The sequence below is a fragment of the Ananas comosus genome, linkage group 5 (assembly GCF_001540865.1).
Source record: "Ananas comosus cultivar F153 linkage group 5, ASM154086v1, whole genome shotgun sequence".
Classification (NCBI taxonomy): Eukaryota; Viridiplantae; Streptophyta; class Magnoliopsida; order Poales; family Bromeliaceae; genus Ananas; species Ananas comosus.
The window spans coordinates 93832-117093 of record NC_033625.1 but is presented as its reverse complement, the minus strand read 5'-3'; the positions used below and the strand labels follow the sequence as shown (position 1 = coordinate 117093).

Below are 23262 nucleotides of genomic sequence, written 5' to 3'. Positions count from 1 at the left end.
CTTCAATCGTGGGAAATCCTCCTCCGACGGCATCAGACCTAACTTCTTTTTTTTTTTTATGGTTTCTTCCGAGGCCCTAGTTGCCTCACCACTGTAGCCTAGTTCATCCTATCAATGAATGAAGCAGGTAGTGCGCTATCTATTCTCAAAAAAAAAAAAATTATAGTTCTTTCCGAGATCTGAAAAAAAAAAAAAAAAACCTTATGAGTTATATACTACAATCTTACAGTTGTTCTCCAGATAGGGAGGAAAAAAAAAAAAAAAAAAAAATAATATATATAATATATATATTTATATATATATATATATATATATACACTAGTTGAGCGTACGTGCAAATGCACGTAACAATTATTTAATTTATTTTAAATTAATAAAATTTTGTAAATCATATTTTTTAAAAAAAATTAGAATAAAATATTTATAAATTTATATATTATATTTTATTAGAAAATATCTACGATATCAAATTTAAATTTTAGTATAAATAGATGGATAAATTTGAAATCAAAAATTAAAAATTAAATTTAATTCACGATTTAAACTCAAATTTAAATTTTATTGTAAAATAGTGGATAGAAGTACTATTTTTAAACAGATTGATATTCTGGCAAAAATTTAGATAAGCATGAATTTGTTTCTATTTTAGAGATAAAAAGAAATTAAATAAATTTTGAATTAAAACATAGATTCACAGTAGATATCTTTTGGTTGGCAAAAATTTGGATGAGTATATTTTTTTCTATTTTAGAGATAAAGAGAATTAAAAGTTTGTTTCATTACTTATTTATTTTACGTAAGGAAAGAGGAATCAATTTTTTTTTTCTGCAAAAAATGGGTCGTCGACAGACCGAAATTTATAATATATATATATATATATATATATATATATATAATATATATATAATATATATATATATATATATATATATATATTATATATATATATATATTATATATTATATATGGTTGAGCTAGAAATACTATCGTAGTAAACGAGCCGTTTTACTACCGATTTGTTTTCGATGATAGAACTTCCAATTGACGATCGGCTCGTGAACATGATCTATACCATTGAAGTATTTAGAAATCAAATTTCAAATCTTTTCGACATCATTTGTATAATGATCAAAGGGTTTCAAAATTTGTAATTTTAATAGTCGATAAGAGGCGTTTTCTCGTTTAACAGTGTAAAGATATTCAATCAATTGTATTTTGTTAGAAAATTCTTTAAACTATTTAAACAAGTCTATACTCTTGATCTGAGTACAAACTTCTATCATCATTTTTTAAAAAGTATTCATTTTCAGCCATTCATTTTTCTGTTCACTTGATGGATGAAAGAACAATATCAAAAATGCGTGAAATTTGATTTTTAGGTAGTTTAAATGGTTAGATCATATTTAACGGAGCCGATCGTCAATTTGGAAGCCCTATCATCGAAAACAAATCGATAGTAAAACGCTCGTTTATTACCGATAGTATTCTAGCTCAACTCCATATATATATATATATATATATGATTGATCTAGGATTTTTTTACAAGTATCATTCCCATATTGCTATCATGTTTTTAGCCATTGGATCTATTTTTGATTACAAATAGCCCTTGGATCAACAGTATTCTACCTACACTCATCTCCAACCTCACATCTCTCCATCCAAGGGCTAAAAACACACAAGTATCATTTGGGTGATATTATAAAAGTATTCTAACCCTACTCATATATATATATATATATATATATATATATATATATATATATATATGCAGTGAGTTGCTGCTTCAATTTCAACATAGTTTGTGTGGTGCAAATACGAACAACAGACCCCGCGAACTGTCGGCAGCTTTAGGTGTCACCGTTCAGCGTGTGCGCGTCCATTCACGTGATGCGTGCCTTGCGGAGCGGCAAATTGTCACGCTAGAAGTACCCAAAATATAATTAGCGAATTTGTTTACGCGCATAATACATCGCAATTTGAAATCAATTTATATATTGTTTTTCCATTTAAAAATGTCAATTAAAATATAAAACATTAAAAATGCCCGGCATCGCAGAAGATTTGCTTTATCTTACATGTTAGAACATGTATGATAAAGCATTTCAATTGGTTTGCATATATATATATATATATATATATATATATATATAAAATTTAAAATATTAACTAAATTAATCAATACATTAGCAGGTTTTGGAAGATTGTTTTTTTTTCGTTTCTTTGCTTTGATACTTCTTTTTCAGAAGAAAACAAAGTGCGTATAGTTTGGTGGACGCGTGAAATTAATACTCTAATCATACTTGTACTTGTCTAATATAAAGATATATATGCTTCTAGTCGCGGCAGGGTGTTATTGGACGAAGCAGACAGCATGGGAAATGGGAAAGGGAGAGGCCCATCCTTTGTAGTGCAGTGGCAGTGAGGGACCCAGGTCCCAACCCACCTCAATTCCTCTATATATTATCTTCTTCCTGTTCCTGCTGTACGATCTGCAATATTTATTTATTTATATAGGATATTGATTTCGAATCGAGCGTGGAGCGGAATGGGTCGCTGGTGCTAGCGGTGCTCATGTTTGATGATGCTTCATCAGAACAGGTGGCCTTGAAAGTGTGGGTTCCTTTCCTCTCTCTCTCTCTCTCTCTCTCTCTCTTTCTTGTTTTTCCATCTGTATTGCGGCGGCCCCATCCAAATTCATTAATGGCATTAAATTCATCAATGGCATTGCGCTGGGTCAGCAAGAATCGATACCGCTGACTGTTTCGTACATGCGATGATGCGGGCACTTCCGCTTCATTCGGTACTCTCTCTTCTTTTTTTTTTCTTTTTCTTTTTTTATTTCAATGTCATTTGGTTCTCCTTCTCGACGGGGCAAAGTCGGAAAGACAGAATTGGGCAGTTCCGTTTCACATTCAAGCTTTAATTAGGGGGGGTTTCTCTCACAGGCCCAGTTGGACAGTGAGATCCAAAGGACTCTTTGGACGCTGTCATTTCTTTTTTTTTTAATACACAAGAAAGAGTATAAAAAGAGGTATACGACTGGAATAATTTATTCAACTAAACCCTAAGCCGGCCCTGAACAATTTATTCGACTATAATTTTTTTTAAATAGAGATATAACAAGAAGTTATACTGCAATCGAAGGCTGGGCTTGATGATTATTTGCAACATTGAATTTGAAAAGCATGCACGTCGGCAGAAAAGGACACGAAATAGGCACGTTTTACCGGGCTGAGGAAAAAATCTGTTTGTAAACCCAGTACTCGCATTAAGTCACACCTGTTCATTTTTCGCACGATGCAAGACGTTAGATGCCAAGCCAAATACAGTGAATTAAAGGCTCGGATATGATGCTTTACTTAGGCAATTATTGTACTAGGCAGACCCCAATCCACCAGAGCAATTCCTCAAGGCCCACAGGAAATTCCTCCGCTGCAGAAAGATAAGCTTACTTATGTCAAATGTCAATTATCTTAGCACAAAATTAAAAATGTCACCTATTTCAGAGGTCGCGTTGCCTCAACCTTTGTAGCTAAATTCATCTGCTAAATGAATGAAGTGGATAGCATACTATTTTTTTTAAAAAAAATAAAAATAAAAAAATAAAAAAAATGGTCACCCATTTAAGCTGATCTTCCATTTCGACCGCAAAGCACATGTGCTGCGCACTGGTAGCGGTCGACGCATTAGTTGAAATTGTCTATGATTTCTATTATTTATTTACATATTTGATCCGGAAAGAAAAATTTTGGAGTCTAATCTGTGTCCCTTGGATCGTGCGCCACGTCCTATTATTATTATTCAGGTATGATAACGAGATGTACATATATAATATGTGTGTATATATATATATATATATATATATATATAATATTAAATTTACATTAAAATGTCTTTAAATGCGGTCATGCCCCCAACAACACTCCGTTCACTCCCCTTCCCCTTTCCATCTGACCGTTGGTTGGTTGGGTGCGGTGCGGACTGCGGACTGCGGAGAGATCTCCTTTTTACTATTATTTTATTTTCCCACTCGTTCTCTCTCTCCCTCTCTCTCTATACAAGGAAAAGATCAAAAGATTCCCCCGTCCGCGTGTATTCATCAATTCCCTCTTCCGGCTCCTCTGGGTTTTGGCTGCTCCTCTCCTCCAGTCCTCTTCTCTTCTCTTCTCTTCTGATCGCTTCTCTCGGTAAGGTCTTCGATCTCGCATATTTCCTCCCCCACCCTTTTTTCGCACAGCACACTGGAATGGGTCTGGGTGGGATCGATCTATAGGTGCATTCCGATCTCTCCCTCCCCTCTTTTCTCTGCTCTTTCTCGGACTTTGGAAAGTTGCTGGTTTCTTCTACCTTGTCCCTCCACTCCCTCCCCTCTCCTTCGTAACTAAGAAGAAAGTGACTTAGTCGATTTGTGGCGGTTCATTGATCCTACTCCGATCTGTGAGAAAAGATCTCTTTCCTCTCAAGTTTAGGATCGTTTATCGGAGTCGTATCTCCCCGTATCCAGTGTCGTCGTAACCTCAGAGACTTGACTTCGTGTCCTCCCGAGTGAGGCTGAGGGGGTCGGATCCCGTTCCACGCTCGCTCGCTCCCTCGCTCGCTCGCTTGCGTGCTTTAGTTGAAGCAAGATCGGGGCGTTGACTCCACTCCGCCTCTTGTAAAACCTCTCGCGTGCTTCAGTTGAAGCAAGATCGGGCGTTGACTTCACTAGCATCGCAAGTTTCGTACACTTTCACTGGGCTTAGATCTATAGGCCTGTAGCATTCTTTACCACTATTGTGTTATCCTTTGTCCCCATTAATTCCTCCGCTTAAGAAATAGTCTCTGATTTTTGGTTTCTTTTCCTGCAGTAGCTTATCAATTGTATTACCTATTGTTTTGCCCGGATTAATTGTCATTGCACAGGTGGTAAGCTATGGCGCAGATTCTGCTCCATGGGACGCTTCACGTCACCATTTTTGAGGCGGATTCGCTCTCCAATCCCCACAGATTGACCGGCGGAGCTCCAAAAATCTTCCGCAAGGTGCTTGAATCGCAAGCTACTCTGATTCCTCCAATGCAACCTCTTTCATACATTAGATTTGCTTTCATTTTGACTATCTGCACTTCTGAGCACTCAAGAAATTTTAATTGGCTAGTTGAACTGTTTTACAGTAGCTAATATTTCGTAGATAGAGGGAAGGACAGACGGAGGGAGGGATATAAGTTTTGCAATTACAGCTGGGGTTAAATTCCATTCCTTTCTTGTTGTCCAAATCAAATCCATTCTTTAGATTAGTTTGATTGATGAATATTCATGTAGTCTCTAAGCGCGAAAGGTAATGTATTATACTAGCTTGTGGATAGCAATCTAGTTAATTCATATTCAAATCCAACACTACTGTGGCCTATGCACACCTAAAGAGTGATTCTCAATTGCATTATGTTCTTATGAAAACAATTCACTGCTTTGTGTCCTTTTGGTTTTTTTTTTTTGTCCTACTCTTTGAGCTGTCTATTTTTTTTTGTTTCCTTTTATTTTTTGAGCTCGGTTATTCTGCAGGTGAAAGGTAATTTGTTTTCATGCCTTGACTGCAGTTTGGCTATGGTTAAAAAATAAAAAAAATGACTTCATCTGGCTGCATTATGTTTATACAGCTAGCTTTACCTTGTAAAGAGAAATTTTACTTGAACTCTTTCCGGCTCTTTCTTAATCCCAAATTTATGTCTAGCCGGCATTTTCAGACAGAAGATTCAATTTCGTACATCTGTATTTGCACGAGCACAAGAATTATGTGCATATCTATGTGCTGAAAGTTCCAATTTCTATATCCTTTAATTAGTGAGTAGCTTTTTTTCATGTGTACTGCACCTTCCCTTTCGTCTTCAGTTTTCCCTTTGTTTTCACATCCTTAAATCCTTCTGTGCAGCTTGTTGAAGGCGTTGAGGATGCTGTGGGTCTTGGAAAAGGCGCCACCAAACTTTATGCAACCATTGACTTAGAGAAGGCCAGAGTTGGTCGAACAAGAATGATAACAAATGAGCCTGTCAACCCACGGTGGTACGAATCCTTTCATATTTACTGTGCTCACTTGGTTGCCGACATCATTTTCACGGTCAAGGTTGATAACCCTATTGGGGCATCCCTCATTGGGAGGGCTTATTTGCCTGTTCAAGACATTCTTAGTGGTGAGGAAGTAGATCGATGGCTTGAAATTTGCGATGATAACAAAAATCCTCTTCATGGAGGGGCTAAGATCCATGTGAAACTTCAATACTTTGATGTCACAAAAGATCCTAATTGGGGGAGGGGTATAAGGAGCAAGAAGTACCCTGGTGTTCCTTATACTTTTTTCTCACAGAGGCAGGGTTGCAAAGTTACTCTTTACCAAGACGCGCACGTCCCGGACGACTTCATTCCCAAAATACCCCTTGCTAACGGCAACTACTATGAACCTCACAGATGCTGGGAGGACGTGTTCGATGCAATCAGCAATGCCCAGCATTTGATTTACATTACTGGTTGGTCGGTGTACACTGAGATCACCTTAGTTAGGGACTCTAAGCGGCCAAAACCTGGAGGGGATGTTACTCTTGGGGAGTTACTTAAGAAAAAGGCCAGTGAAGGTGTGCGAGTCCTTATGCTCGTGTGGGATGATAGGACTTCAGTGGGACTGTTGAAGAAAGATGGACTGATGGCCACGCATGATGAAGAGACTGCGAATTACTTCCAAGGCTCCGATGTGCACTGTGTTTTGTGCCCTAGAAATCCCGATGATGGAGGTAGCATTGTTCAAGATCTTCAGATTTCTACCATGTTCACTCATCATCAAAAGATTGTAGTCGTCGATCATGAGATGCCTAACGAGGGCTCCCAACAGAGGAGGATTGTGAGCTTTGTTGGGGGAATTGATCTTTGTGATGGCAGATATGATACCCAGTTCCATTCTCTGTTCAGGACTTTAGACACGGTCCATCACAATGACTTCCACCAGCCAAATTTTGGTGGCGCATCGATCAAGAAAGGCGGACCAAGGGAGCCATGGCATGATATTCATTCGAGACTAGAAGGACCTGTTGCCTGGGATGTCCTCTTCAACTTTGAGCAGAGGTGGCGAAAGCAGGGTGGTAGGGATCTTCTTTTACAGCTCAGGGATCTCTCTGACATCATCATCCCTCCATCTCCGGTGATGTTTCCAGAGGACAAAGAACAATGGAATGTTCAGCTCTTCCGATCCATTGACGGTGGTGCCGCTTTTGGCTTCCCTGAGACCCCAGAGGATGCTGCAAGAGCTGGGCTTGTTAGTGGAAAAGATAATATTATAGATAGAAGCATTCAGGATGCTTATATTAATGCCATTAGAAGGGCAAAAAAATTCATCTATATAGAGAACCAATACTTCCTCGGTAGTTCATTTAACTGGAAACCTGATGGCATCAAGCCTGAAGAAATTGAGGCATTGCATTTGATCCCGAAGGAGCTTTCTTTGAAGATTGTTAGTAAAATTGAAGCTGGGGAGAGATTTACTGTCTACGTTGTAGTCCCAATGTGGCCAGAAGGTGTTCCAGAAAGCGGTTCTGTTCAAGCCATTTTGGATTGGCAGCGGAGGACGTTGGAGATGATGTATACTGACATCATACAGGCTCTTCAAGCTAAGGGCATTGAAGCGAACCCCAAGGATTATCTCACCTTCTTTTGCTTGGGGAATAGGGAGGTGAAGAAGAGCGGAGAATATGAACCGGAGGAGCATCCAGAGGCAGACACAGATTATATCAGGGCTCAGCAGGCCAGGCGGTTCATGATCTATGTTCACGCCAAAATGATGATAGGTACTGTTCTCTCTTTTTTTTTTCCCCTAAAAAAATCGAATATAACCCATTCTATCTTTTAAAATAATTGCACATCTTGTATTCTTCTTCATTTAAAATAAGTGCCGTGGGCATTCTCCGTATGCGTAAAGAGTCATAATACTGATTCTCTGCATTTGCTTGGTTTCAGTTGATGATGAATACATCATAGTGGGATCAGCCAACATTAACGAGAGGTCAATGAACGGAGCCAGGGACTCAGAGATCGCCATGGGTGGTTACCAACCACACTATCTGACTACCAGGCAGCAGCCAGCAAGAGGACAGATCCATGGATTCCGGATGGCTCTATGGTACGAGCACCTCGGAATGCTCGATGACGCCTTCCAGAATCCGCAGAATGTGGAGTGTGTTCAGAAGGTGAACAAGATTGCGGACAAGTACTGGGACCTCTACTCCAGTGACAGCCTCGACCGCGACCTCCCTGGCCATCTCCTCAGGTACCCTATTGCCATCACCAATGAAGGGGTGGTTACTGAGCTTCCAGGGATGGAGTTCTTCCCTGACACCCGGGCCCGCGTGCTTGGTGCCAAAACGGACTACCTCCCGCCCATCCTCACCACATGAGAAAGCCCCGAGTGCACTCTTTAGCACTTCTATGTTATTTTTTCTTTTTGGCTTTTGTCTTTTTTTCTTCCCTAGCAGTACCGTAAGAAGTTTAAGCAATAATTTGATGTGGGGACTGTTTTGCGGTCGACTTTTTCTTCGTGTTGTGTTGTCTGGTGTTTAGATGATGCTTTGTTGATTCTGGACTTAAGGTGATGCTGCCCTTTGTGTGGAATTATTTTCTTTTTGTTTCCTTCTTGTTGCTTAGTTTTGGTGTGATTGATTTTTCCACCTCTAGATTTATTTCGTGGGAAGAACAGTGCTTTTGATAACTCAAATATCCAATTCAGCAGTGGCTGGCATTGGTTGTTGGAAAACTACTTCAAATGCTCGAATTCAGGACCCTGTGACCAGCATGCCTCTCTTTCGTGGGGTATCATTACACCGCTGTGAGCCTGTGACAGTTAAAAGTTATTATTGTCACTAACCGTGCCTATTTGTCTCCAACTAGGGCTGCCGGTGAGCTAAACATGAGCGACCCCACCGGACCATGATCTGTCTGAAAATAATTCGACGTAGCTCAAAATATTTCGAGTTAGTTTAAATAAAACTTTGATAAAAATAGTATTATTATTATTATTATTATTATTATTATTATTAAAGCTCGCTGCTGCTCTTAGTGATACTGATTAGTATTAAAATTTGAAAGTAATGTCAACCAAAAAAAAATTAGAAGTAATATTCAAAATTACTACATATCAATCTAAAAGTTTTTTTTATATATATGATTTATTTATTTTTTAGCTACATCTAGTCAGATAAGAGCTAACTAGGGCTACCTTGTATTGTTCTTGCTTATTTTTCAAGCTAAAATAGTAAATTCATGTATACTCTTTTATTTAACTGGTGAATCAAATTTCAATTAATTTCCAGCCGACTGACTCACAAACAACGAGCTAGATTTCCGGTCCTATTTTAAACAGGTCTTTACTAGTTTATTTCAGTAACCGTAAATCATGATTATAGATAGGCATGAATATAAGGATGGCCTGACAATCGAGATATCCATGTAATCATGTCTGGCACTATCACCATGTAATCATGTCTGGCACCATCAGCATTTACATTGAGATATTTCTGGTTAGGTTCTCACCCTCAAAAGTATTGAACGGCCTTAGTTTGACATTTGATTTGGGCGCTGAGAATACACCTGTGTTTTCGGTTCCTCGCCTCAGCAAGTGTGGCTTGTAACGATGCATCATCTTCTTCGCGGTTCGGTTCCTCACCGCCCCTCGACCTCTCGTCTCCGTCCAAAATGGACTCTCAGTTGCTCAGCAATTCATAAAATGCGTTGAAGGGAGAAGCCACAGAGAGAGGGAGAGAGGGAGAGAGGGAGGGTGAGGTTCCAATCCTCGATCGATGTCGATGTCGAAGAGATCGAGATCGTCGTCCCCCACAATTCGAACTCGATGACGATCTCCTCCTCCTCCTCCTCGTCCTCGTCCTCGTCCGCTTCGTCCTCTTCCGGCGAGGGGGGGTGCAACCCGGTGCGTATGGCGGGGCCGGTGACGATGGAACACGTGCTCCTTGCGCTGCGGGAGACGGAGGAGGAGCGCGAGGTTCGGATCCGGGGGCTGTTCGGGTTCTTCGACGCGGCCGAGTACAAGTACGCCCGGGACCTCCTCAGCGTCTGCGACGCCAACCGCGACGGCCGCGTCGACTACCACGAGTTCCGCGCCTACATGGACGACAAGGAGCTCGAGCTCTACCGCATCTTCCAGGCCATCGACGTCGAGCACAACGGCTGCATCCTCCCCGAGGAGCTCTGGGACGCCCTCCTCAACGCTGGTAATTGACCCTGCCCTTCGACTTCCAGCATTTTTGCTATCTAAGCATCTTCAGTAGAAAGCATTCACTCATATTGCTTTATTATTATTATTATTATCTATAATCACAATGTGTGCTCCTCTACTGCTCGATGCGGTGGTTATATCTGTTACCGTCTGAAAAGCCAGTTCTATCTGATGCATATTCTCTAACTCGAGTTCGTATAAGCAAGCATCATGACAGGGCTATCCAGCCATGACATTTCCCGCTGCAAAAAGGTGGCAACTTGATGTGTGTCGATCGACATTGTTAAGAACAGCTCGTGCCAAATATCTCTAGCTTGAGTTGTGGATGCCATATTATAGAAATAGGTATGCCGACCGTGGCTTTGAGTTTGCTCTTTACCACCATAACTCAATTGCCTGTTGAGTCGGTACGATGAATATAAACCATTGTGTTTGATGCCATGAGGAAGTAGAATGTTCCTTAAGATGCAAGTAACGTTAACACTCGCTGACATTGGTATCCTTACAGTGAGTCTCACATGATACCTTTTTCATCCAGTAGCCATCTAAACCTGCATCCAAACACTTAAATACAGAAGCTGTCATTTACTTGTGCATTTATGTAACAGGGATAAACCAACTATGAGTATAAAGTCCGGGCAGAAACATAAACAAAACATTTAAGTTTTTGTTTCGGCAAATCGATGTAAAAGCCAAATAATTACTTTTGAATAACACATTTGTACTTGTTGTTTTAGCAGATTGATGGAAAACAAATAATTACTTTTGCCTTTTCCATGTATCTCTAAGGTTACCATAAGTGGTGCTCATATGATTACCTTTGCTGGTTCATAAGGCGATTGCAATTCCTCCCCTCCCCCAAGATGGACAGCTGAAAATCTCTGTCATAAACTCTATTAGGAGGTCTCTGATAGTTTTTAACCCCCCAGCCGGACAGCTGAAAATCTCTGTCGTAAACTTTATTAGGAAGTCTCTGATAGTTTTTAAAGTCTCTTTGTCTTGTTTGGAGGCAGGGATGGTTGGAGTTGACATTTTGATGCTTTTGCTGAAATGAATTTGTGATTTTGTCTTGCCCAGTGATAGTGCAGCTTCCAGGAAATACTTTTAGTTCAATTTCTTCCAAATGTGAATGCTATGGAATATTATATTCTTTTAGCGGTGTATCCTTTATCAGTATTATCGTATTCCCTCAAGTTCATCCTTTGATCACTTCAGGCATTTCTTTGTTCAACTTAATATATTTATTTTTTCCTTCATCCTAAAGCTTCTGATATATTGTTTAACCATTCGACGATATAGCATTTGTTCATCTAACAAGTATTGTTAGTTTTCTGTTTGCAGGGATAGAAATCGATGATGAGGAGCTCGCTCGTTTTGTGGAGCAAGTTGATAAGGACAACGATGGAATTATAACTTTTGAAGAATGGAGAGATTTTCTTCTACTTTACCCTCACGAAGCAACAATTGCAAACATCTACCAGTATTGGGAAAGAGTTTGCCTTGTAGATATTGGTGAACAAGCGGTTATCCCGGAAGGTATAAGTAGGCATGTAAATGCAAGCAAGTACCTCATTGCAGGAGGAGTTGCAGGAGCAGCTTCCCGTACATCCACTGCTCCTCTGGATCGTCTTAAAGTGGCTATGCAAGTACAAACATCACGGGCTCAAATTATGCCGGCAATCAAGAGCATATGGAAAGAGGGCGGTCTTTTGGGATTTTTCAGAGGAAACGGATTGAATGTGATCAAAGTTACACCTGAGAGTGCAATAAAATTTTACACTTACGAAATGCTAAAAGATTTTATTGTCAAGAATAAAGGGGAGAATAAGAGCGACATTGGTGCTTTCGGGCGCTTAATTGCTGGTGGTTTGTCCGGTGCAGTGGCACAAACAGCAATTTATCCAATTGATCTTGTAAAAACTCGACTTCAGACTTACGTGTGTGAAGGTGGCAAAGTTCCTAATCTTGGTACACTGTCTAGGGACATATGGGTGCAGGAAGGGCCTCGAGCGTTCTACAGAGGCCTCATCCCATCCCTTCTTGGAATTATCCCTTATGCTGGTATTGATCTTGCAGTATATGAGACCTTGAAAGATAAGTCTAAACCATATCTTGTAGATAGCGGTAAGATCTTAATCTCTATGTAGATTTTTGTGTAATTTTTTGTTGTTGTTGTTTTTTTTTTTTTAACTAAATGATATCTGTTTTCTCATGATTATAATTCTCTGAAATGGATGCTTTTGTGTAGAACCTGGTCCACTTGTTCAACTGGGTTGTGGAACCATTTCAGGAGCTCTGGGAGCAACATGCGTGTACCCCTTGCAGGTTATTAGAACCAGGCAAGCTGATATTTAAATTGATCTGCATGTGGCTTATTTCTTGTCTTATCTTCTTAAAGAACCTTGTCCCTTTTTTTTTTTTCCTGAGTCTGTTTGTATGATGGTCAAATTTATGACTTTTCAGGTTGCAAGCTCAAAAAGCCAATTCAAATGCTGCTTATAAAGGAATGTCTGATGTGTTCTGGAAGACCCTTCAGAATGAGGGTTTTAGGGGATTCTATAAAGGGATACTACCGAATCTCCTAAAAGTGGTACCATCTGCAAGTATTACTTACCTTGTTTATGAGAGCATGAAAAAGAAACTCTCTCTTGATTAAAGAGCAGTCTCTGTTTGTTTGCGGTCATCTTGCATGGTTGACCACAGAGTTTATGATGACAACAAGGATAAAGTTACAGATTGAGTAGATGATCCTTTTTTTTCAGATATTTGACAAGCTATTGTCCTCCAGGATACCATCTAGTGCTTTTTGGAACCAATACTTTTTGGAACCAATAAGAATAAGATTCATGCAGTTGTCAAGGGCCAATGCCGGAGTCCCAGGTAACATTGTACGATATAAGATGTACTATTTTTCTCTTTTAGTTCATATTTTCATCACAACTTTGGAATGCGCCCTTTATTATTATTATCATTTCTTTTTTATGCATGGATAGTAAGAAGTCTCTGAACTACAAGATTTTCTACATCAACTTAGGCATAGGGATCTACTCAACATTAATGACGTAGATCGTCAAATTGTGTTTGCATTAGTACTGATTCTGATGAGCTTCATGGATCTTCTAACTGGATATTCCATCGTATCATTCATGACGCTAAACAATCATGTGGCCTTTTGTGCTGTATCAATAAGGTAACGTAACTAGGGAAATGGGAGAATCAGGTGCAAACCTCTAATATTTTGAGTCTTGTAGGCTGTGCTACCTTCTGGGATGTAATGTGGGCCGTGCCGGGCTGGCACGGCCCACATTTTACGGGCCAATTAGGGCCAAGGGTCGGCCCGACCCGGCCCGGCCCCTTGGCCCGCCCAGCACGGGCCAGGCCGGGTTTCGTGCCAGGCTACCAGGCGCCAGCGGCCAGCCTTTTCTTTTCTTTTTCTTTCCAAAGTTTTTTTTTTCAGAAATTTATTTTTTTTCAGAAAAATAGATAATTTATTTTTAAATTATAAAATTGACTTATAGCTTACTTTACACAATTATACCCAACTTTTTGCAAATTATTTTATTAAATATTTTTAATACTTTTTTATTATTTGAAGAGAAATTGATATTTAAAAAATAATTACAAAAAATATATAAAGTTTGTTTTAATCATATTACATAAAGTTTGTATTTTTTAAAAATTATTTTTTTAAGAAAAAGAGTTTAAATTATAACTTTTTGACTTATAGATATAAAAAAAAAAATTTAAAATATATATAGATATTTTTTACTTTTTGACCAAAATGTTCTCTCTAACAGTCATGCTAGTGAGGGCATTGTGATCTTTTTTGATCACAAAAAATATATATTTAATTTTTTAACCTTTTTTTTGAAAAATAATAATAATAAAAAATTATTTTTTTTGAAATAAAAAGTACACCCATGACCCAATCCAACTGCTCAATAGACCCTTGGACAGTGGGAGGGCTAATGACTAAAGGCTAGCCCAGTAATATGCCTAGCTGTGGCCTGGCTTGCCAGGCCTACAGCTACAGGCTTCTTCTATCAGGGCCATGCCGTGCCGGGCTGCGGGCCAATCCTCCGGCCCGGCATGGCCTAGGCCCAACACGGGCCATGCCGTGCCGGGCCTACGAGCCGCAGAGGCTCGGCCCAGCATGGCCCGTGGAGCTGAGCCAGGCCGGTCCAGCACAGATGCTACAGTAGCCATGCCGGGTCATGGCCCGGCCTGCTGTCGTGCACGGGCCGCCCGGCCCGTTTTACACTCCTAGCTACCTTTAAAGTCTTCTTCGCGAGTAATAATTCCACCTCGAAGCTTGCTTTTTATAGGCTCTTTCTGCATTATGGGCCTTGGATGGCCGAGCTCTATATATATCTGCCCTTATATTGATTTGCCTAATGTAGAGTCTTTCATGGCTACTCTCCAGCCTTGTTTTCTTTATGTTCCTCACTTCCTCCCCTTTCAGTTGTCTATTTTGTGGTTGGTCAACTTAAAGCTAGGTTGGACGTGGTAGTTAGCGCTTGTTTCCATAAGCTTTTAAGTTATTGGAATTAAGTTTTATTCTGATTATTCTTGTTTTTTTTATTTATTTGGTTGATGTAATTGCTTTTATTTTTTTTCAGGCCACAATTATATAATTCTTCTTTTCCTTGTTACCGCTAGTGGGCATCCCTAGCATTGAAAGAGCAACCTTACGGACCAATGATGATTGTCTAGCACCTCTATTAATTTGAAGACCACATTTGTTACTAATGTGATATGATAGATGCAAAGAAGTTGTTTTGTTCTTAATTCAGTGGCCCCTCCACCCGGCACGAGCTAGCCCTCTTAATGTATGATAGCCATTCAGAGGAGGCGGTGATACTGCTATTAAACATTGATGAGGTTAGGCATTATATTTTGAATACGGTATGCAATTTAAAATTAATCTGCCCTTCTTTCCTAGAATTTCTTAGATGGTTCACGAATCAGATTCAACTGTGAAAAATCACTTGTGTAAGCTAATGTTCAAATGATGACGATATATTGCATTGCTAGTTTTTTTGGGCAAACCAGCAGTTAATTTGTATGCGTTGTGTTCATTTCGTGCCTCTGGTTTTTTTTTTTTTTCTTCTGAGAAAAAGGTAGCTTAGTACCCGCTTTATTCATTAAAATTATGAACTAGACTACAGGGGTGAGGTAATAAACCTTAGTTGAGACAGAAAAAAAAAAAGGCTTCAACAAAATACTAAGTAGCTACGTTGCCGAGGTGAATTTCTCCCACAAGTTCTTCAAGTAGATCTTATTGATCGCTAGAAAAGAATCCGTATTAATCTTTTTAAAAATCATATCGTTTCCGACCTTCTAAATAATCCACCAGCAGGCTATCAATATGATCAGCCTAGAACGAGTAGGCTGATTTCTACGTCCTGAAATCCACGTTTTGTGCCTATGTTAAGAAGCATGTTTATGCAGATCGGCTGCCCTTTCTTCTGCGTGGATCCTTGTAGTGAATTTTTTTGATACAAGTAGTTTGTTGCATATTTATGGTGTTGTATACCGTCATCCAATGATATACGTGCCCTTTGTTTTTCTTTTCATTTAGACTGCCCGACTTCCATACTAATTGATTTCTTCATATTTTGACGTAGGACATGTTATTCTTGACTTGATGATGAAGTATTGTTTGAATAGAATTTTTTAAAAGGCCGAAGCAAATTCTCGCAACCAGATACTCTATTTTTGAGTTTTTCTTTCCGGCTAGTATCAAGTTGTTAATGATAACAGTAGACTAACTTCCTCCTGTCCTGCCATGAGGAAGCTGGTGGGAGATTCTATTAAAAGCTGTTTGCTTTTTGTCTAACAGTTCTAGCTCGCACAAAACGCAATCTCCGCCGTACAGATCCGTATCATGTTTCGTTTGTACAGGTGTACACCTTTTGTTGGGACGAATGGCTTCGAACAGTTTGTTTTGAATATGGGACGTGACGTTATCATTTTATTTATATTTTTTTTGTTTCTTGATGCGTTATAGAGTATCTAGAGAGATCCAGGTCCAGTCCAGAAACATTTGGAGCAAGTCCTTTTAAACTAAAATCACAAACAAATCAAAAAAAAAAAAAAAAAAAAAAAAAAAAAAAAAAAAAAAAGGTCTCAGTCGGGCTCGCTTTCCCTTAAACTGATGACTTGACGTGGTGCGCCAGGTCAGTTGTAGTGGTGCAGAGCTAGAAGTAGATTGATAGTTGGTGCTGCTGCGAGCACCGCGTGTTCCAGGCCCCACCGCGGTGATGTGTAGATTTGTGTGGTGTGCGAAACAAGTTGAGCCGGGTGTATGCGAGGGCGGCAGCTGTCCTAACAGGTTACGTCCCGTCGGCATCGTTGCTTCGACGGCGAAGACGTCTTCTCTTCGCCGTCGCCAATTATCTTCCCAACATTGGTCTTTTTATTTTATTATTATTATTGAGAGTCCCGTCTCGTCGGCTCTCTTCTCTTCACCAGAAAATCACAAAAACCCCAGCCACCACATGGGACCAACGAATCTTCCAGAACCCCCACGCCGGGAAAAGAAAAAAGAAAAAAAACAAAAAAAAAAAAGAGAGAGTGCATTCGTTAGGCATGTTGAGAAGAAGACCCGCCCTTTGGTTTAACTTTAATCCTAATTTAATTAGCAAACTTGCATCATCTCGGCCCCGCCCGTTATTATATCTTAATTCTAGTCGAGGAGGATTAGTTAGAAGGTAGGCAATGTGTTGCACCACCACCTCGTGCCTTGGTCGCCTCGGATCCCTTTAAGAAGGATATATAATACAATTGCAACAGTGTGTTATCTTTAAGTTCCGAGAATATTCTCCCAACCCCAGGGCCCCTCTCCTCATCATCCAAAGCGAAAATACTAGTCTGTCATCTTTTGCTTTATCGACCGGGCAACTAATAGTTTATCTCATCTCCCGTATTGTGCGTCATTTTCAGAGGTGCACCCTGCGTCAAAGCTGTCGCTAGTTGTTAACAGTGTTTAGGTATCGTGTCGTAAACTGAGTGGACCTAATTCGGTAATTTTATCCGGAGAGACAGGGTAAATATTGTGCTGCTGGATCACCATCAAAACTTTATGTAAGCTGAGCGCCCCACCAACTAGGATATAAAAAAATAATATTATGTCCTTGCGTGCCGCTTTTGCAAGAGGGTGTGAAGGACTGGTCCGATCAGCTTGCTCATTGAATTCGGTTGTGCGGCACGTACGTTTAAGCCCGAAAAGGAAGATTTTTGACTCGAATCGATTGCAATTGAATTTGCTCCACCTATGAGATGGAATCTATATATATGGATCTAATAATGGAAGCGGAAGCAGTAGGCTTGTCTAATTTCGTTGTGGCCGGTCTCAGCTGGAAAGACAGACGCACAGCGGAAGGGAGCGTGGGTTTCCCTCCTCAACTTTCGAGAGCAAAAAAAAAAAAAAAAAACAAAAAACAAAATTCCGGAGTGGAGCGGAACCGGAAATCCAGATGCATACACTAATCAAACAAACTCATTGAATTAATACAATTAATTAATCCCTTATATGTCCATAAATAATCCGCCCAACCTCCCACTATATGATGGATGATGTAAACCTTGAGTTAGCAAACACTGTGCAGCGTACGTGCGCCCCCCCTCTCCTTGTCTCGCCAGTTAATTCATAATATAACATATAACATGGGGCAAAAATTTCGTGGGCACCATCCACAAATAAGTTGTTTGGGGACGATACCGATGGGTGCCACATGGTGTGTGGCGCCCATCACGACCCTCGAAAACTAAAAAAAAAAAATTACTAGCTCTGATTTTTTAGAGAGAGAGAGAAAGAAGATGACGGAGAGGAGGTGAGGGCGAGGACACGCGGCGCCCATCTACATCCTCCCAAGCTTTTGGTTTGGGGAGGATGCCCATATAATTTTTGCCCCTCCGTTTCGTACTCTCGCACGGTCCGGACCCGAAATTATCAGTCAATTATGACGCCATATGTATAATATATTTATATAATACATATCATGGTTTCAACTACTCTCTGCCTCTAACCGTTGATATATATAAAAACAAAACAAGGCCTCCCCCGAGTAAATACCAATTTGCTTCTGCTCTCCCACACCACCCCCACGAGATTCCTTCCTCTAATTTTCTCGCGGCTGACGCCGGCGGATGTCTTCTCTGATGGGTTCTCCCGGGCTGGCCTTGGCAGCGACTGCCATGGCCGTGTCCGGCACCGTAATTCTCCTCGCCCTCTGCCGGCAGCACAAGCCTTTGGTCGATGCCTACTCTGCTTCGTCCGACTGCTGCGGCCTCCGCCCCTGCATCTCCTCTTCCGGTAAACAACTATGGCCCCGCCGCCGTCCGTCGGCCCGACGGACGGACGGACGGACGGATTCTTTGACTTCCTCTTTCTTCTTTTATTATTCTAATTAAAAGAGAAAATAAATGAACAAGTAAATAATGGCAACTGCTTGCTTGCAGAGAAGCGGAGAAGGGAGAGGACGAGGAAGAAGAGCACGAAGAGGGTCCACTTTGCGGACGAAGTGGCGGTGGAACTAGATCGCGAGCGGAAAAACCGCAGTGAGGGAGCACGAGCTCGTAAGGTGGAAGAGGCGTGCACGTGCGCCGGAATGCCTGCGAATCGGGTGGCGCTCTACAACGGAATCCTCCGCCACCGCCTGCAGCAGCGCGTCGCCTCTGCCGACTGAATTCATCATTAATCTCATTCTCCCTCCCTCTGCTCATTTATTACTCTTCTAGCCTGTTCCGTCCTGTCCTGTCCTGTCCTGTCCTGACTTGTTCTCTCCTGTTTTCTCTCTCTCTCTCTCTCTCTCTCTCTCTCTCTCTCCTAATTAATTACTCACCTCCTGCTGCAGCGACGCCTAGCTCCTCTCCCTCTAACATTGTAAGCATTAAGCATTGACCTCTCCGCCGGAGGAGCTTGTAAATATAAGAAGCTGAATTCGTCGCCTACTTGCTTTCTCATGATCCGCAATACCAGTAGATTTTCTATCGGTAGGATGATAGAATATATGGCGTGGTGTAAATTCTGATGACCGTTTCTCTAACAAAAAACTGGGAGATGCAACAGAATTTTGCGTTTCTGTGCCATCGCACTTCTTTTCTTTCTTTTTTGGTTTACTGAGGAAAAAACTGGGTAATTCTTATTTAGCAAATGTGACAAGCACGATCAAGACTTGTGATTTATCCACCTTCGTCCATGCTTGCGGCAATCCCCCCCCTTGCCGGCCGAATTAGAGAATTATTGAATCTTGAGTTAAGTTACCACATTTAATTTGACAAAATTAGACAAAAGCATAAGCAGGTTCAACCGACACACAGGATAAACCAGATGCTCTTTCTTTTTTTTTACCTTTTTTTTTTTTTTTTTCATTATGAGTATTCTGCCTATGGGAATTTTGCAGCATCGGGCGGTGTCTCATGGATTGCAAACAAGGCGCGGATGATGGAGAGCTAAGCTAGTGTTAAGCTCGTATATATCCATGTAAAGAGCATCAATATATTCTCTGTCGAAGTTCAGTCCAATTGGAAGGAAAAGTGCCGCATCACAACCAAAGAAGTTAATTTTTTCTTTTTTTTTTTAAAAAAAAAGCAGAGGGCGATCTTGCTAATTTTTCCCTGCTGCTGCACGCTCGGCCGAATAATGCCTAACATATATGAAAAATAACACTTATATACTCAAAAGAGGGACGCAAATAGTACACTAGCTTTATTATTCTCATCTGCAGCCGACAAATCTATAAATGTGAATAATAATAGTAATAACGGCTTGCCTAAGTCTTGTTGGGGCTTCCAACAGTGGGAGGAAGCACGGTGCCATGTGAAAGAAGAAGAGGGCCCAAAAGTAGTGGATGGTGGAATAGTAGGCGCCTGTTCTCTAGAGTGGCAGTAGGATTAGGATAGAGAGCGGCCATGTGCAGCAGCGTCCAGACGAGCGAAAGTCTAAAAATATTTCAGCGGTACCATCGTCTAAAATACCATGCTTATATCACTTTATGTCCCAACTTAATTAAAATATGTTTCTAGAATTCACCTATTTTATACCATTACAATTTTTTAAAAATAAATTATTACACTTTTATTTTTAAAAAAAAAATTAAAAAAAAAGATGATGTGATATTATAAACATGGTATTGTAACCATCCTGCAAGACGAGAGAGTCAAGCCGACCTCCGGTTTGTTTGAATTGACCCAATGATTATTGGATGACGAGATAGATGCCCACTACGCGACGAGATATGCGGCCAAGGAAGAAAGGAAAGGACGCCTACGCCCTCGCTACTTTTATTTTCGCAACTTGCAATCCCCGATCTATGCAGATCACACTTCTCCGCATTGGTGGCTTTGGCTTCTTGCCGTGCTCCCATCACCACCACTCACCGCTGTTCGGATTAAATGTTCGGATCGGTGGGCCTCACTCTGTTCATCGTCTCCTACTATTAATTAATTGAGTACTTCGTGCGTAGCCTTCCATTTCTCAAGTTAAACAATTACAAATAAATACAGATCGTATCTAGCGCAGTCAGATAAAGACTCGATAGTTAATATTTGAAATTTTAAATTTGCCTCTTAATTACGTTATATTTTCAGCTAAGTTTGTATTTTTTTGAAAAAAAATAATGAACAAAATGGATGAATTACTATCTTTCTCTCTATCATAAATAAATAAATAAATACAGTAAAAATAAATAAAGAAAATAATGAAAAAACTATGCAAGTCTGACCTGATCTGCTTAGTCTAGCTAGGGTGTCTGTGGATCGAGTACGTAACTCCCGCAATAAGAGACGCTCTTCATTTGTTGGTGATAATAAGAACCGGAAATTAGCAAAGAAACCCTTGCGACGGAGAAAACATCAGCAAATTATACTTCTCCCTCCCGCGGTGAGGTTTAATTGTCAACGTATTTTGAGCAACAAACTGTTTGAGGCACGTACGCGCGTACCTTGGCTTCCATACGATAGAAATATACTTTCCGTAGTGAGTTCGTCATATATATATATACTTCGTCGTGGGCCCGCATCAGCATTCAGCAACAGTGGGTTTTAATTTTGGCGGTGTCCGCAGGAACGGCATGGCATGAATGCAGGTCGTAATTAAACAACCCTTCCTTTCCGAAAGCGATCTCCTCCTCTCTAGTCCCCGTTAGCTAGGTTTTGTTTGTGGTGGGACGGAGGAAGAGCGACTTGCCAGACAAAAGCAGGAGCTAGCTAGCAAGCAAGCAAGCACGGTGTTGGTGCGGCGGCTCATTACTGTAGCAGAAAAATCATCAGGCCCACCTAGAATTAATTAATGTTTTGACCAATCATATACAACAGTCTTTCTATCTATGTATTCCGGTGCCGCGGAATCGGGTGAGCCGTACCTTCTCCCGGTCGGTACTCCTCCTTCCCTTCGACTCATTACGACCAAATGAGGTTGTCCTGCTTTCAATCCGCGACCGCGAGGGAAGATGATCCGTGGTGTGCGCTCAAGCAATTAATTCACACGTGGTGCGCCCACAAGGGACGGCGCGCGCATCCATATCAATCGTCAAGTTGTTTGGTCCGGTACCGTAGGACCCGCATATGACATACTCTGATATATATATATATATATATATATANAACAGCTAGCACTACAAGTCCCTCGCTCACTTGTACACTCCCAACTCAAATCGGGCACGTCTGCGGCCGCTCTCTTCTTCGCACCATCTAATCCTATCGTGACTATCGTGACAAGTGGAAAGCGGCGGCCGGCAAGGATCGACCGTCGAAGAAGCAGATTCCTTCGGCCAGGCGTCTTGGACCTCTGCGTTCTCCGCCCTTCCGCAAATTGAGCTGAACTCATCACCGTGAGGTTTCTTTTTTAAAATAAATAAATAAAATCCCAGAGCTTTTATACATGCCTCCGCAACGATACGACCCAAAACGCTTACATTAGTATATTTACGTTTGCTGATACAGATTAGCTTTGCTGTTTTCTAATTCTATAACTTTAGGGCGGTATTGCAATTTGCATAACCAAAATTTAGAGTAAATTTTACTCTTTTATCGTCCAAGAACTAAAATTTTCATACTAAGTCATGTCACTTCTTCTTTTCTTTTTTTTTTTATAAAAAAACTAAAAGATTTAAAAGAGAACATCCTAACCTATAGATGGAGCATAAGACTACATCTAACTTTTTTAATATACAAATAGTTTATTATATTATATTTAGGGGCAATAACTTATATATTTCTGAAAAATTTTCAACTTTCTAATTTACCTTTTTTAGAAAGCTAATATTGAAAATATTTTTTTTACGTTCCAATCTATTTCTAATATACCCCTAAAGTTAAAATTTATTAATAAACTCTGTTATTTCTATGAAATTACTAGTTTGCCCTTTTAAACATACCCTTCTACTATCACCGACTTTTTTAATTTATCCTTAAGTTAGGGATAAAAAAAAGTATTTTGCTTTTTGGTATTTTCAAATATATCTTTCTATCATCACCAATATTTTTTATTTGTCATTAAGTTAAGAGCAAAAGTGATATTTTAATTTTTTTAACTGACTCAAGTTAATTTAACGGGTGGTAACTATAAGAATGTTTTGGAATAACGAAGGAACACATGAGGAGTATATTGGAAAGAAAAAAAAAGTGGGATAAATAAGATATTTCCAAAGTTTTAAAGAGTATATAGGCAATTATCTCTAGTTGTGAATACATATAATAAAATTGTTGGAACAACTTCTTTGTTTGTGCATATACCGATTATATAACAAATTGAACTATTTTAAAAACTAGCTAGGGTGATTTTTAGAAGAAGAAAAAAAAGAAAAGAAAACAACAACGGATGATTTGTAGACATTAATTAAAGAGGAAACAAAAAAAAAAGAAAAAAGATGACACGTAAAACTATGACAATTTTGTGTATTTTGAAGAAGCAGACTACTTTGAGAGAAGAATGTCAGATCGTTGGTGCTAACCGTTAATCCTAAAAACTCGAGCTGTTATAAATACGCAAGTGAATCGTTGGTGCTAACCG

At 40.1% G+C, this 23262-nt stretch overlaps 3 protein-coding genes across 5 annotated transcripts; all 3 read left to right on the top strand.

Annotated features, from left to right (window-relative positions):
- LOC109710663 (phospholipase D alpha 1) lies at positions 2530–8652 on the top strand. 3 transcript variants are annotated; one of them, XM_020233388.1, is made up of 4 exons: positions 2530–2615; positions 4906–5023; positions 5910–7809; positions 7979–8652. In XM_020233388.1, the coding sequence occupies exons 2-4, from the start codon at positions 4916–4918 to the stop codon at positions 8413–8415; spliced, it is 2445 nt and encodes an 814-aa protein (XP_020088977.1). In that variant the 5' UTR covers positions 2530–2615; positions 4906–4915; the 3' UTR covers positions 8416–8652. The 3 variants fall into 3 exon arrangements, with proteins under 3 accessions (XP_020088977.1, XP_020088976.1, XP_020088978.1); XM_020233387.1 differs by lacking the exon at positions 2530–2615 and adding an exon at positions 4026–4190; XM_020233389.1 differs by lacking the exon at positions 2530–2615 and adding an exon at positions 4026–4276.
- On the top strand, positions 9645–12904 carry LOC109710389 (calcium-binding mitochondrial carrier protein SCaMC-2-B-like). Its single transcript, XM_020232918.1, has 4 exons — positions 9645–10242; positions 11589–12371; positions 12496–12586; positions 12711–12904. The coding sequence occupies exons 1-4, from the start codon at positions 9864–9866 to the stop codon at positions 12901–12903; spliced, it is 1446 nt and encodes a 481-aa protein (XP_020088507.1). The 5' UTR covers positions 9645–9863; the 3' UTR covers position 12904.
- On the top strand, positions 18157–19400 carry LOC109710391. The gene is made up of 2 exons (XM_020232919.1): positions 18157–18564; positions 18711–19400. Exons 1-2 carry the CDS (start codon positions 18399–18401, stop codon positions 18935–18937), a joined length of 393 nt encoding a protein of 130 aa, XP_020088508.1. The 5' UTR covers positions 18157–18398; the 3' UTR covers positions 18938–19400.